General features: G+C 41.0%; 1 protein-coding gene across 3 annotated transcripts in view; it reads right to left on the reverse strand.

Moving 5' to 3' along the window:
• The window catches only part of GRIA3 (glutamate ionotropic receptor AMPA type subunit 3), a 144310-nt gene that overhangs the window by 62117 nt on the left and 67491 nt on the right, over positions 1–14702 (reverse strand). For all 3 annotated transcript variants that reach the window (XR_012582546.1, XM_005484445.3, XM_005484446.3), the window contains exon 5: positions 237–290. Coding sequence is in view for 2 of the 3 variants with exons in the window: in XM_005484445.3 (XP_005484502.1) it covers positions 237–290 (54 nt within the window). In the remaining variant the exon portion in view is untranslated. The remainder of the gene's footprint in view (positions 1–236; positions 291–14702) is intronic.

Here is a 14702-nt window from a genome sequence, read left to right on the forward strand (position 1 = left end):
GGATAGAAATTACTGGAAAATATACAGTACTTTAAAATTAGTAGAGGACATGACATTTTCTGACATAAGAAACTGAATAGAGATGACATACCAGTTATAGTATTTACTGAAGCAATTTCTCAAAATCCAAGTACTCATCCATGCATTTCCACTTCCTGATTAAAGTTTCCACAACCTGAACAGAATATTTTACCCTCTAAAATGCAGCTATACTTTCTATGAAGAAAAGTTCTTACCAGGTTAGCTAACATGTAGTGATAGCCTCTAGAGTGTTTTCCAAGGATTACAACCTGTGTGGAGAAAAACATTACAGATTATTCAGCTGTAAGAAGATGACTCTTAATTAGTGGAAAAGAGACAGAGAATGAACATTTTGATAAAATTCTATGCTCAATCCATGGGCAGCACAGATATTGCAGATCTGTGGCATTACAGACAAGATATAGGCCTTTATGTTTTTCAAACACATGGGCACAGTACAACAAAGAGTAACTCACAAGGCTGGGAAGATTCTGCTTGCAGAGATGACCTTACCTGGCAAATTCACTCTTGTGGTCAGTGTCCTCCCTGCTGACCAGGTTAATTTTAGTTATCAGTTCAAGTATTTCTGCTCTGAAATGAGGTAGCACTGTATCTACCCAAAGTAAACTCCTGTTTACTTTGTTCCTTGTTTGTGGAGTGTAGGAGAGGTGCAAGACACAGCCCAGCCTGCCACTGTGTTTATTAACCTGTACCAGCACAGCAGGGCTGGGCAGGCTCCAAGCTGTACAGGGAGTTCCCTACAAGAATCCCAGCCAAGCCTTTTCATGTATGAATGTCTACAGTTAAATTCCCAAAGTTATAAGCAGTGACCTTCATTGCCTTTTGACAGGGTCCAAAAGGCCTGAAAACCTGTCATTTCTGGTGCATCTAAATGGATACGCCTGACCTTACAGCGTTTTGTCAAAATTGCCACTAAATGTTATGTTGCACATTCCACTAAGCAACATCTCCTGCCCTGGCTGACCTCACTTGGGCATCTCCCTGTACAAACAGTCATTAAATGGAATTGCTGAGGGACAAGAGGGCAGCAGGATGAACCCAGCAGCTGGATCCTCTGAGGGTAATGGGGAACAGTGGAGGCAGCACTGTCTGGCAAGCCTGAACTCTGCCATCCTGTGTGCTCCCCCACTCCAGGAATCCTGTGCTTTTGCAGAAGGAAGGAAAACAAACACTTCCCATGTCTGCACAGAGGGCACCTGGCTCCCCAGCAATGCCCCTTGTGCAAAACTGCCCTTACCTTCAGATTATAACCTCAGAAACATCCATCCAGTCCCACAGCCATCAAATGGAACAACATCCACCAGTATGAATTTAGTTTATAATTGTGATGGTTGCATGCATGTCAGAACATAATCCATTCCATCCAGCACTGCTGGGTTAAAACCGGCAAACATAATAATAAACAATTATTCTTGCAGTGTATGTCCTACAAGCAGCTCAAGCAAACAGATGATGCTTTTTGATGAACCATCTGAAAATCTATACATAACCTTACAAAGTTACTCCATGATCAGAGAAACACACTCCAAACACCACATTTTGAAAGAAAACATAACCACTTAACATCTTTGCTAAAAACAGATGACATTTGAGTCACTGACTTTAGATATACTGCTGAGCCTGCTCAAGTTCTTGATTAAATTATTAAGTTCCCAATTGCCTCTTTGGGTAGTATTGTCCTTAATAGATGCCATTTCCTTTAAATTCACATTTAATTCTGTAGGAATTTGCATACTTCCAGCAGCCTGAAAATAAACTGTTGTTCAGGTCCTCTTGAGAACTGTATGTACACTCTGTTGGTAGAAAGCATCTGCTTTCCTACACTCACATTTGTTTTCTGTGGAAATGTGCAGGCTTCCTTCAGATCATCTGGTGTGCATGCTATTTGCATACTGAATTCTCTGTACATTTTAATTTCACCTTAAAGGCAGGTTAGAGACAAAAAACTTAAGAACAACAATTGTGGCTTTAACCTTAACAACAAATAAGAAAGCTTTTACTTTTCTATGCAGAAATGTGTTTAATTAAGAGAAAAATATCACCACAGATGAAGTCAGAGGCTGTAAGAAAAACATACATGGAACTGCTACAGGCCTCAGGAGCAACACTGCAAACAGGAAATGTAGGACTCATTAGCATAGATCAGAATCAACTTTCATCTCATCTGTTGTCATGTCTTCAAAATGACTCTGTTTATTAAACCTTTGAGAGGTCCAACATACTACAGCCAAGCTGTAATTCATAAAGCATCTTTCAGAAGTGACCTGACAGCATTTCTATTCATACAATCGACCACATCGGCTCATAACTATTGAACTGGATCTTAACAATGTGTTTAAAATTCACAACACACTACACAGCTGTCCTAAATCTTAACAAGCACAAGTCTCCTCCTCCCTCACTTTCCACCCTGCACCAACTGTCCAGCATGTTGAAGGGAGATGCTGGATTAGCAAGGCCTGCAGAAACAATCACAGACATGTGTTACTCCCAGGGGAGCCAAGTGATGGATAAAGCTTTTTTATGAGGAAGGAAAACAGAAGTATAACAGCATAACAGGAGTATAACAAATAAATCTCATCAACTGCTGATATATTGTGAAGCTTATACAGAAAGTGGGATATTGAATAATGGTGGTGAATAGAAAGCCAGGATTACAGGGCAAGGATTTCACAGAGCTACATGTCTTTCGTAAGTTTGACTTCCAAGACTTAATATTGCTTTCACCTTGACTGAAAGAAAAGCTTATAAGATTTTACACTGAACAAAGGAGAAGAGAAAAAAATAGCTGGAAACCATAATGAATAATTCAGACTTCTGATCCCACATGATTCTTGCTTTGTAGATAAAAAGATCATAATGTCAGGTTTGATATAGAATCAAATAAAGTTTGTATTTTTAATTAACTCTTTGGATATTCCCAATTAATTAAGAGACCATCTAGAGGGAGCATAACTAAAATGTATCTGCTTTCAAAATAAAAGTAAAATCTGCTGGTCAGCAGCAGGCTTACTTGAAGTACAGACCTATATGCCTGACTGGCAAATTAAATCACCATTGGAAATTTTACTTTTCCTTCTGCCTAGGGGAGTTATTTTTTAAATGCAAGCATAAAGATAATTTTGTTTCCACTGCATCAGTCATCATTATAACAAATTAGCAACTACAAATTTTTTGCCTTTTCAGATTTTTCCTAAAGTTTTGGAAGATAGCACTAAAGCTATTAACTGGCTAATATTAAGTTGGTATGAACCACTGTAGTATTTCTAGAGCAATAATGACAATTCTCTCACGAGGACACTCATGTTTTTCCTGCACTGGTGAGCTCAGAATTGTCACAGCTCTTCAGATGCAGCCTCACCACTGCACAGTAAAAGGGAAGGGTCACCTCTAGTGACCTGCTGACCATGCTAATCCAGAGCAGCCCAGGATGCTGTTGGCCTTTGCTGTGACAGTACAGGGCTGGCTTGTGGTCAGCTCGACTGCAGGAGCCCAAGATCCTTCTCTGCAGAGCTGCTTTCCAGCCAGGAAGCCCTGCCCAGTCTGTACTGGTGCATGGGGTTGTTCTTTTTCAGGTGCAGGGCTTTGCACTTCCCTTCGTGAAGGGAAGTTCCATTCTTCTCACTTCATCAGCCTGTCAAGTATTGTAGCACAACCACGCGGTGTAGTGTATCACTCCTCTTATTTTGGTACCATCTGCAAACTTGCTGAGACTGCACTCCTTCCCACAACCTTCAGATCCCTCAGAGACAGGCTAAACAGGATTAGCCCCAGTACCCTCAGAGTACCCCAAATAGTAACTAACCTCCAGCTGGCCTCTGTGTTGCTGATCACAACCCTCTAAGCCCAACAGTTCAGTCATTTTTAAATCCACCTTCCTGCTTCTGTGGGTTTTAATTTCAAAAAGGCATTGAAAAATACAAGCTAAGAGGATATGCCTGCACTTTTACTGAGAGAAGGAGCTATCATGAATTTGGCAGCATTGAAAGGAAAACTACCATGTCCAATTGTTACCTGTAAGGAGCATATCTTTCTTACACTTGAATCCACTGAATCTGGTCAGTTTATTCTGACCAGAATGTGAGACCAAAGGACATATTGTCCTTTATTTACAAATGAGAAAAGAAATCAAAAAACTAGATCACAAAAGTACAGATTACCTCATCTACAGCTTGAAACCACAATATTTTATGAGTCTATTAGATCCTTCCATAACATAAAATACTGATGCTGACAGGCAGTATTGCCACAAAGAAGGTCTGAAAATTTTTACTGCGCTTTTCATACCTGACAAGTGGCAGAAATATGCCACTTTAATGGAATGACAGGCAGAGATCTGACCTGCTGTAATGTGTCTTTCCATTTCCACCATATCTGGGAACAATGAGGCAGTGTTAACTCTAGAGCTCTTCTTTCCTCTGTTTTAGTAAGACAGCAGTAAGCAAAATGAAATTTCCCACAAGATCAGAGTTAAAAAGTGTTTTTGTTGAGACTATACGTTAATTTGGGTTCCATTGTCACAAAAAGTCTACACTTAAAAAAGAATCTACTGTTTTTCAAGTGCTCATTTCTGAGGACAGGAGAACTTAGCTATCCCTGGTTAGACAGTAATGTGCCTTTACACCTCACTATAGAAATATAATTATGATGCCTTTGCCTTCAAAGCAGTGAGCAAATGTCAGAAGGGATCACACAACTCTTTCTTTCCCACAGCAAACAAGCAAAACTGATAAATGGACTCAGGGATAAAAAAATTTCAACAGCATCATCAGGATGAGCTCTCAGTGCTGATTGCACTTCATGGGAACAGAGGGATATCAAGCATAGCAACAACAGTCTGGCAAGCCCAAATTGTTGTGGAGCACACTGTCTTCTCACCTGGCTAGCAGGTCAGGTGTTTTCTAGCTCCTAGCCCTATTGGAAGCATTTATGTTCTGAGGATGGAGTTACCTGAAGCTTATCTCAGACCTGAGCAGCTCCTACCTACATTGACTGAATGAATGACTGAAAAGCTGTGCCTGGTGATGCAGCACCCTACTGAACCAGCTCATTTGTCTTCAGGACAAAATGAAGAAAGGAGAGGAACAGAGTATCAGGGTGACCATCCAGTTAGTTTAATAGAAACTGAAGGCAAGGCCCAAGAAGTTGTCAGGATGTTAGCAAGATGTTTAACCTCTCTTGAGTGCCATCTGCCAGTTCTGCATCTCAGCTCTGCTCCTACCCCTCAGCAAAAGGAGGAACTGCAGAGTCCTCTCCTTGGCCTGCTGCCCACTCCTGCAGCCCCTTTCTGCACTGGGGGAGCTGCCCAGGGGGTCTGCAGCCATGGCACTGCAGCTCTCTGCCTCAGTGCACTACAAACAGCAATGCAGGATCACCCCTAGAGTGTCAGTGACATGTGAGCAATGGACAGCAGTAAATCATCACTGCTCACTGTGTTTGCTCTGCACAGGTCACCCCTTGTCACATAAACTTTCCAGACAGGAGTAGGAAAAACAGTAGGAGAACAGAAAACAAAACTTCTCTTGTGGGAACAGGACTTTCCTTATCTAACCAGATACCACAGTAAAAATAAGATCCCTTGTAACCCCAGTAGCTCAATTTTACTGTAAGCTGGCAGAGCCCAATTACCTGTTTTCCAATTTACACAGAAGCCTCTGAAGGAAGACCAAATTCCCTTTGAGGATTATAAACACTAGACAAGGTTCAATCTTCTCTCAGTATATTTATAAAAAAGGGCTTTTTTGAGTCATGATTTTGACTCTATCACATCAACACCACCAGTGCCAATATATGAGGTTCCACAGGAACCACAATCTCATGGGGACAAAAGATACATCTCAGCTGCTGGTGGTCTGTCACTGCCAAACAAGTGGTGCCTGCCCTGCCTTTAATTCTGCAGAGACAAAACCATTTCCACATTCTGCAGGAGCTGCTTCCCTCACACAAAGGGTCAAAACCTTGTGACTGTAACTGTAGTGCAAACCCAGGGAAGGCAATTTATCTCTTCACTTGGTATTAATGGGACAGGAATCTGGCCACCAGGGATAGTGATGCTGTAAAATATGCAGTAAACAATGATTTCATTTATATGAAGAATGAGTACTATATTAAATTTGAGTTAAATATTAAATGAAGAATGTGTTAAATATTAAGATGAAGATTCCACACACATATTATTTGTTGCAGATAAAAATAACTGAATATATATTTGAGATTAATTCATCCACCATTTCAAAGCCTTCCTGCCCTTTAGAGAATGTCACAAATCCACACAGTCCCAATTGATGTATTTTGTATTTTTGTGCAGTACGTGGACCTAAGAATTTCACTTCCATGCTACTGCCACCTTATACATTTGTGACTACATTTTATAACCAAATCCTCACTTTTCTCTACAGCACAATATCAAGATCATTTGTTTGGGCATATAAAACATTCTTCAAACAGCTTTTGGCTGTTCCGCAGCGAATCTCTCACGGGAGATCCTCTCCCAGAGAACCGGAATCTCCTGGAAGGAGAGGACAAAGATGTGCTTGGAGGAAGCAGGGAAATGATGCCTCTGAAGCACTTTGTTAGGTTTTCCCCCTCTGGCCCCCTTCTTGTGTCCTTCCTTGCCTTGCCTCCCTCCTTCATGACAGTCACATCAAGAGTGAAATTCTGCTTTAAGGCCATCTCCAGAGATGGTGGTTGTACATGTTAGTCCTTGGAGGGTAATGAAACGCAACATCTGAAAGATGTGTTGTGCTCCATTCTCCCTCCATATGGCTACAGCTTCTTTTTCCATAACTAATCTGACATTTGCTGACTGAAGACTGTGTTGTGGAACACATTTTATGCACATTTAATTAGGTTACATTAGAAATTATTTCAGAAAAAAAGTACGAACTGCAACATTGGTTCTGAGACCATGATACTTTCCCCTAATTTCTTTCATTGTGCTGACAAAATCTTCTGTGCCCTGAAAAAATTTCCTTAAATTCATTTTCCTTGATATGACTTAGCAATATTGTCACATTAATTGATCTGTTGGCACAATTATTGTTAAAGGACATATTGGACTGCAAAACATTGGATCAGAGCACACAGAGATGAAGAGTTTTATGATCTCTGGTAACTGCCATTCTTAATCACAATTATTTACTCTTAAACAGAATAAAATTCATGAAATAAACTTTCTATCAAAATTTCTTCTTTGTTCAGACAGACAAAATCAGTGTTATCTCTCTCAGGATTGCAACTCTCTTCACAATTCATATCCTTCAGTACAAAGACCTTCATGTCAAAAATAATCAAAACTTAAACTACCTTTCATCACTTGAAGCTAGTTCACTAAAAACATGATCACATACAAAGGGCTGTTACAACCAAAACAAAAATTTTTTGTGCTATATAAGAAGGATACTCAAAAGTGCTGAGACCTTTCCCCATTATTTTGCCAAGATACCTTCACGAAAAGATACTTGTTCCCAGACAGCTTCTTTGAAGAGATGCGTCATAAAATTTTTAAATAGTGAGTTCTTTAGATTCTTAAGTAAGGGTAATGAACTAAAAATCCAGTTGTGCTCTGGAGGAGTTTTTTTGCAGCTGTATTTATGGGAAGCAAATGAGTTATTACATATGCTACTCTGCAGCAGTGGTTCTCACACACAGGTAATTTTAAGGAGATAATATTTAAATTATCTATGCTGTTCTAGTATATTTTTTGAGAAATATTCTCCTTTGAGAAATGATCATGAAAGATGATTTACCATTCACGGAAGTACCAGTACTTTTTCAAGCCTCTGTAAAATCCTAGGTTCTTCTGAAATTTAAATTTCACCTAAAATTTCCCATGGAGGCTTTAGATCTCACAGAAATCACAGATAAGTTGCTTTCTGAGCAACACTCCTAGTTACATTTTCTCCATCTATAGTGCAGTCAGCTGCAGTCCTGTGTAACACGGTCTCACCATCCCCATTTCCAGCTTCCCATGCCCTCTCTCTCCTTTTGCTGCCCCCTCGCTCCCCAGCAGCTCTTGCAGACCCACAAGTCCATGTCAGGTAGATCAAAACCACCACTCCCAAAGCTGACTTGTAGCTTAGTGTGCCTCCCTAAATTTCACAACACCTCAAGTCACTTTCACAAAGATTGCTAATAATAGTAATATTACATTTATTCTCCGTTGTCCAAACCTTCAGCAGAAGCCAGCACTGTCCCACAATTTAATGGTGCATCCACATCACTAACAGGCAGCTCTTTAGTGCCCTTTGGACCATGTGCCCAAGCCCTGTGGCACATGAGACACCCAACTGTCCCTTGTGGCTTTCAGTTCCATGAAACTGTACATCCAACACCCTTGCAATCACAGACACACATAAACAATGCTCATTTCTTCTTTTCATATCCCACAGCATAAACTTCTTCAGTCTTAGCTGCTCAAAATATAAAAGGATCTATATTCACTGGGGGAAGAAAGGAAGAAATTAAGTAAACTGAGTCATACAGTTTTCATTTCAAAAACACACACATTTCTCATTTTCTCTGTACTTCCCATCAGCATGTCAGAGTAAAACCCCAGTGTTATTCCCTGGAATTGGACAAGAGTCCTTGGAAAAAGAATTCTGCTTATATAAACTATTACTGCATGTCAGGATCACTTCAAACTATTATTTGGATATAACCCAGAAGTGTCGCAGTAATTCAGTCCCAGTGCTCACACGAGAATTTTTTGGAAGGGGTTCTGTACTGCAGAGCACTGCTTTCAAGCAGACCAAAAATACTGAATAGTAGCCATTCTTGTTTTTCCCCCTTTTTAAGCATTTCCTTTCCTTTTCAAATGCCCTACAAAATTTAGAAAAAATAGTGCAATCTCCTCTAGGAAAGACAAGGTTACTCTTTCTTATTTTTTATTATAAATAGCATTTTACTGTGACTGGAATTGCACTCAATTTGCTTTTTTCAATGCTTTCAAAGAGTCTGAAAGGTTTATTCTGCTTCACTATTAGCAGCACTCTGCAGTATTCCCATATAACTTGGTGTGTAAACCATGAACTGAAAAAGATTATAAAGGGTTAATTTATTTTTACTAGATTTTTATGCAGCAGGGCAGCCTGTTTTACTCATATGAGGTAACAGAGATACAGCAATATTCTTCTTTTCTGATTCTTTACATGCATTTTCCCAGGATAGAAGATATTTAAGGTATTTTTAAAGTGTCTATGTATATTGTTGATAATTTTATTTATTACACATTTTGGAAGACAGAGCTTCCAATAATACATTCACCATTATACCTCTGCATGCATGCCTATGGTGTGACACGAACAAATTTAATTTAGTAACGTGGGCTTTTTTAAGCCACGGAACATTAGTTTTTTCTAAAATTATTACACTGCTTTCCAGCTCACTGGCTGGATTCTGTGGGGTAAGTTTGTATTTGAGTTGAGTTGAGTTGATTGATAGGGCCTGATTCTCTATAAAAATAATCCAAGCTCCCCCTGATGTCTTAAATCTGCTCCCCAGAGGCAGGTGGAACTGCACAGGTAAGAGGGGACAAGAGACAGGAATCCCACATGAATGTGCAATTCCAGCAGTGAGAGGCTGGACTGGGATGTGCTCTGCCATAGAATGCCTGACCCAAACCCAGCTGGAGCCTGCAGCAAACACAGCCCAGCCCTGCATCCCAGCTCTGGAGCTCACTGCTGGGGATGTCTCCCCACAAGACTGTAGCTATGAACTGCCAGGGTGTTCCAGACTGCACCACCAACACATGGGCTCAAAAAGCCCAGGGGAGCGGCCCCCGTTCTGAAAATCTGAACTGCACTGTAACCGTGCTCCATATGAGATTCACTTGGGAACACCTTGGTCCACGAGGGGCCCTGGAAAGCCCCAGTGTCTCTCTCCTCCCCCAGATAGGTGATCCATATCACACTGAAGCCATTAATCCCAGCTTAGTGAGCTGTGAACAAAAGACACACACTCTTGTGCAGCTTTTCTTTTACTTCTTTCCTTGTAAATGAACTGATGAGACACCAGAACTATCGTGCTGTCTCTGGTGATGTACAAGGCCTGTTTGCACAGTGGTACTGTGCTATTACTATTCATTTTGATAGTGTGTTTCCTTCCTCTCCCTGCAGTTGGTTCATCTGAATTGTCGCCAAGATGGTTGGTTGCCTTGGAAACTAATTAAGGAAAGGCTTTGGTTAGAAGCAGAGTTTCAAGCATTAAACTATTTGAGAGACAGATGCAGAAATTAAGGTAATGTCTGCTAAGATGAAAGGGCTTATCCTTTATGTATAAGGAGAAAGAACTACATTTAAATGCCAGGACTGAAACAAAGCAACTTATACACAAACTGATTTTTAAAGCCTGGAGGAGATGACTGAGTGAGTGGTTTGAAAATCAGTCAGGAGCTTAGAAGAGGTGACAAAGATTCCCAAAGCTATTAGAGATGGAGAGATGTACAAATAGGGAAAGACAAAAACTTGGGAAATCACATGTTGAACAAATTATAGCCAGCTCTCCCTTTCCCTCAAATACTCTGTGTCTTAAAAATGCTTCTTGTGAATGCTGTTTTTGAAAAATATCTGTAGAACTAATTAAAGACCAAATCTCCTCCTCCAGTTCAGGTACGGCACAAGAATCACCCATGAGTCCATCTGCTCCCAAAGCTCACCAAATGCAACAGCTGGGGAAGGTGAGGGCCAATGGCCCTCAGGACCTCTGAGGGTCCACAGGGGGTAACAACCTGAGCAGCTCACACAGTGTGGACACAGGCTCAGCAGTGAGTGGGACCCTCAGAGGGCTCAGGGCAAACACATGCACCATTTCTGTGCACTGAAAAGTGGCATAGAAAGGTGAGCTGTGCAGCAATTTGAGCTTTTACAGCTACCTATTAACTGAAGTTCAAAACAAATACAATCTCTGTATGAGCACAGTGATATCAATTTAAATATCACCTTCAGGATAGTGGTTGACTCTGTACTTGCAACTGCATAACTAAACAAAGATTTTGGTTCTCTGTACATTTAATGGCAATGCAGAGGTTGCCATGTAAGTATGCCTGTAACAGCATAACAGAATACCACAAATATTGTGGTAAAAAAAGGCAAAGTATTAAAAGCAAATGCGTGTTTGTGCATCGGTGTGCACATTAATATCCCATAAATTATCATACAACATAAAATGAGCAACTGCTACTATCACAGAAAAATAAAAAACTAATGGTGACTTCAGGTTCATACACCACTGGCACAAGAAACAATAGTTGCTTGGCAGCAACTTCCACATTCACAGTGAGATGTTTCTGGATTAATTATTATTACTACAGATCAGATACATTTAAAACTGTGCTTTAATGTCTTTTGAACACTTTTAAGATTTGTGTGCCATTACTTCAATCATTCTGCAGGATGACTAATAATGCTCTGATAAATTCCTGTCATTTAGAACCTGGCTTGTTTTATGAAATCTGGATGATGGCTTTGGAGAGACATTCCTTTTTACAAGCTAGAAATTCTTTCCTCAGGTATGTGTGAAATGTGCTGTGTGTGGGGCAATTAACCCAAGACGTTACTCTCTCTGCTTCAGCAATTCATCGCCTGCCCTTTATGAGTTTCTGCTGACAGGAGCAGGCCCTTTAAGGCAGATACAGCTGTCACTTTTGACTTATCCCATTCTTACTCTTCTGCTGGCCACCTCCTGAGGGTGCCTGACCTAAGCAATTCCCCTTTCCTCCCCATGTGCCCACGCGGACTTAGGAGCTGCTGAAACTTGCTGGGTGTGAAGGGAAAGAAGTGACCTTTCATTCTCCTTTACATCCTGGTTTCAACAATACTCATGGGTATCTAATGAAGAAATGTCCTAAATTTTAAGTTTCTAGTTCATTGGAAATGTAAAAATGAACTGTACCAGTTTCAGCGTGATGTTACACAACAGTCTACAAAGCAGATACTCTCTTGGAGCCTCAGCTGAACCCCACAGCTCCAGACAGAGGATAAAATCAGCCTGTGACACAGCTGTGGCCCTGAGCCCTGGAGAAGGTGACAGGCACACTGCTCCGAGCAGTGCAGTGCCTTCAGAGGACATGGCATTGCTGGGCTTCAAAAGCAAGGCAGGAGCTGAAGTTACTCATAGCTTTGCTTCAAGTGACCCTCTGGATTTGTAGGCAATTGTATTTTAAATTGCCATGGAGAACACAGGCAAACCCCCCCCCCGACCATCTGTTTATAATGGAACACATAAAGCAGGAAGTTTACATGACAGTGGTCTTGAATTTTTTCAATTAGTTTTCACTATTGTTATTTTTAATGATTGTTCATCAACCCAATACTGCAGTTCTGTGTTAATTCTTATGACACCCTAGATGTGAGTGCTGCTGTGCAGTGAGCTCATTCTGAGATCTGAGCAGCTCTGCAGGGAGATGCAGCTGGGGCTATACTGAAAACCTGCACACCTCCATCCTAATCTCAGAATCTCAGACTGGAAGGTGGTCAGTCAGTGTGAGCACAGGACAGAGTTCAGGCAATCAGATTACCCTTCTTAATCCCAGAGAGGCTTCACTTTAAGTTGTCTTTGACTGGCTGTCATTGTAAAACTTTGGGGACTGCATTCTCTACTGTAATATTGCTTTTGCTTTGTGAGATACCTTCCCTTAATACAGACATTGCCTTGGAGCCTAACCTTCATGACTAAGTTTGGAGATAGCATCCTTTTGATAAAAGCATGCAGGCTCTGGAATAAACAGGTCTTTTGTAAAGTTTCACCATTTTGATTCTGAATGGAGTTTCTTCCTCCTCGTTTGCCCTCAGGAGATTTTCTTCTAAGTGGACATAAAGCCACTCTGGTCTGAAATACAGCTTATTATCCTGGGAATAAGAAAAACTATTTCTTAACTCAAAAACATTTCTCTAAATACACAGTTGAGCAGGCTAAGGCTTACTGTTAGCTCTCAGAAGAAAATGTTCTTCTGTTTATGAGAACAAAATTTTATATCTATCTGTGAAGAAATACAGAATATTTTAGCATCAAGGGACAAGAAGTGTGGGGAGCTTATGAATTTTGCATGATATAAGTGTTGCTATCTGTGTGCCTGAGAGGCCAGTAGATGATTGAATTGGATATAGTTTTGTTGTGCAAGGGGGATATAGATCCACATGCTCAGTGGTTATAGAACTACAGGGCAGGTGAACAAACAGATGGCAATTTACAGAATAACTACTGATTTCTCTGCTTCCCTCTATTCTACAGCTGAAGAGGTTTGGGCAGGGTATCCACCTCCAGGACAAAATATTAATCTCATCACAAAATCTTCTGAATGGGGAATGGAAACAAATCAGCCTACAGTATGAAATTTGGCACAAAACAGATTACTCAGGCAGAGTAGGAGCTGAGGTTCCCTCTTTCCCTGACCTTATATTCACAGCTGGGAAGATGAGGTACCAGACAATCCTGAGAAGAGAAATACTTCATATGACAGGCCTTGGAAATGTAGGGACATACACACATGTGCCATATGCTAAAGGCATACAGAATACTCAAGGTCACTGACTCACTGGAGGAAGGTACAGAATATTCCAGAATGACCTGAAGTCTCAGAAGAAAATCCCCAGATATGTAATTGTCTTTGGATAAGCCTGAATTTTTGGAAGAGATATATACCCTGAACTGGTTGAAAAAAGGATCAAAGGAAGAGAAGTGCACACACTGACCAGCCTGATGCAGGAAAAGAGGTCACTCTTACTGAATCCAAGCACTAACACAAAGCCATGATACATGGCTCCTGGAGCAGAGCACTGACAAGCTTGCTGAATGGGCTGGCCAAGAGCCCAAAAGTCTGATAGCAAACTCAGTGCGTGTGTAGACTGTTTAGTGGTTTACAGTCTGTTTATTTCTGCTATGACTTTTCTTCTTGAATAAGTTCTATTTAAGCCTCTGAAATCCAGGGTCACTGGCAAGTGCTGCTGCTGACTCAGAGTGAAATAGCAGGTGCCACACAGTAGCCACATAAACCCCCTCTCTGGGGGCAGGCAGCGCTCCCAGAAGCTAATGGGAGGGCTGACCTTTGGATTTCTGCTCCTAGGAGGCCAAAGAAGGGACAGGCATGGAGAAGCAGCGGGGTAGAGACAGCCTGTACCAGCCCCCAGAGGGACACAGTTTGTCCCTCAGTGCTCTGACACAGCAGCTCAGACAGGTAGGGTGTCTTGGCTTCCTTTTGTTCTCACTGGGAAAAACAAACCCATCTGCAAATGTGCATCAGCAAGTGGTACCAGGCTCAGATGTTACTGCTTCTCAGCTGAGCAGCCTTCCTAAACTCCACACATAGCACTGAATTGACTTTTTAAACTGCAATAAAATGCTAGATTTGAAATATGCAAATCCAGACTTATCTCTCCCCTCAATATTATGCTATCAGCAAACACACTTAGCTGAAAAAAAGACAACTCTCCATTCCCTTGAGCAAACTGGATGGATGGATTTAAATATGACACACGTTTGTGAAAACTTTTAACTACTGTATGAGAAGATAACAGGGTAAGCAGAGGAGATGGAAGGAAAAGCTTACAAACAATAATTGTTCAGCCATCAACCTAGGGTCCATCCACCATTACTGACTTTCCCTGCAGAAATTGAAGTCACTGCTTTTCAGTATCCAATTAAAAAAACCTCTGGAAATTGTTGAC

The sequence above is a fragment of the Zonotrichia albicollis genome, chromosome 14 (assembly GCF_047830755.1).
Source record: "Zonotrichia albicollis isolate bZonAlb1 chromosome 14, bZonAlb1.hap1, whole genome shotgun sequence".
Lineage (NCBI taxonomy): Eukaryota > Metazoa > Chordata > Aves > Passeriformes > Passerellidae > Zonotrichia > Zonotrichia albicollis.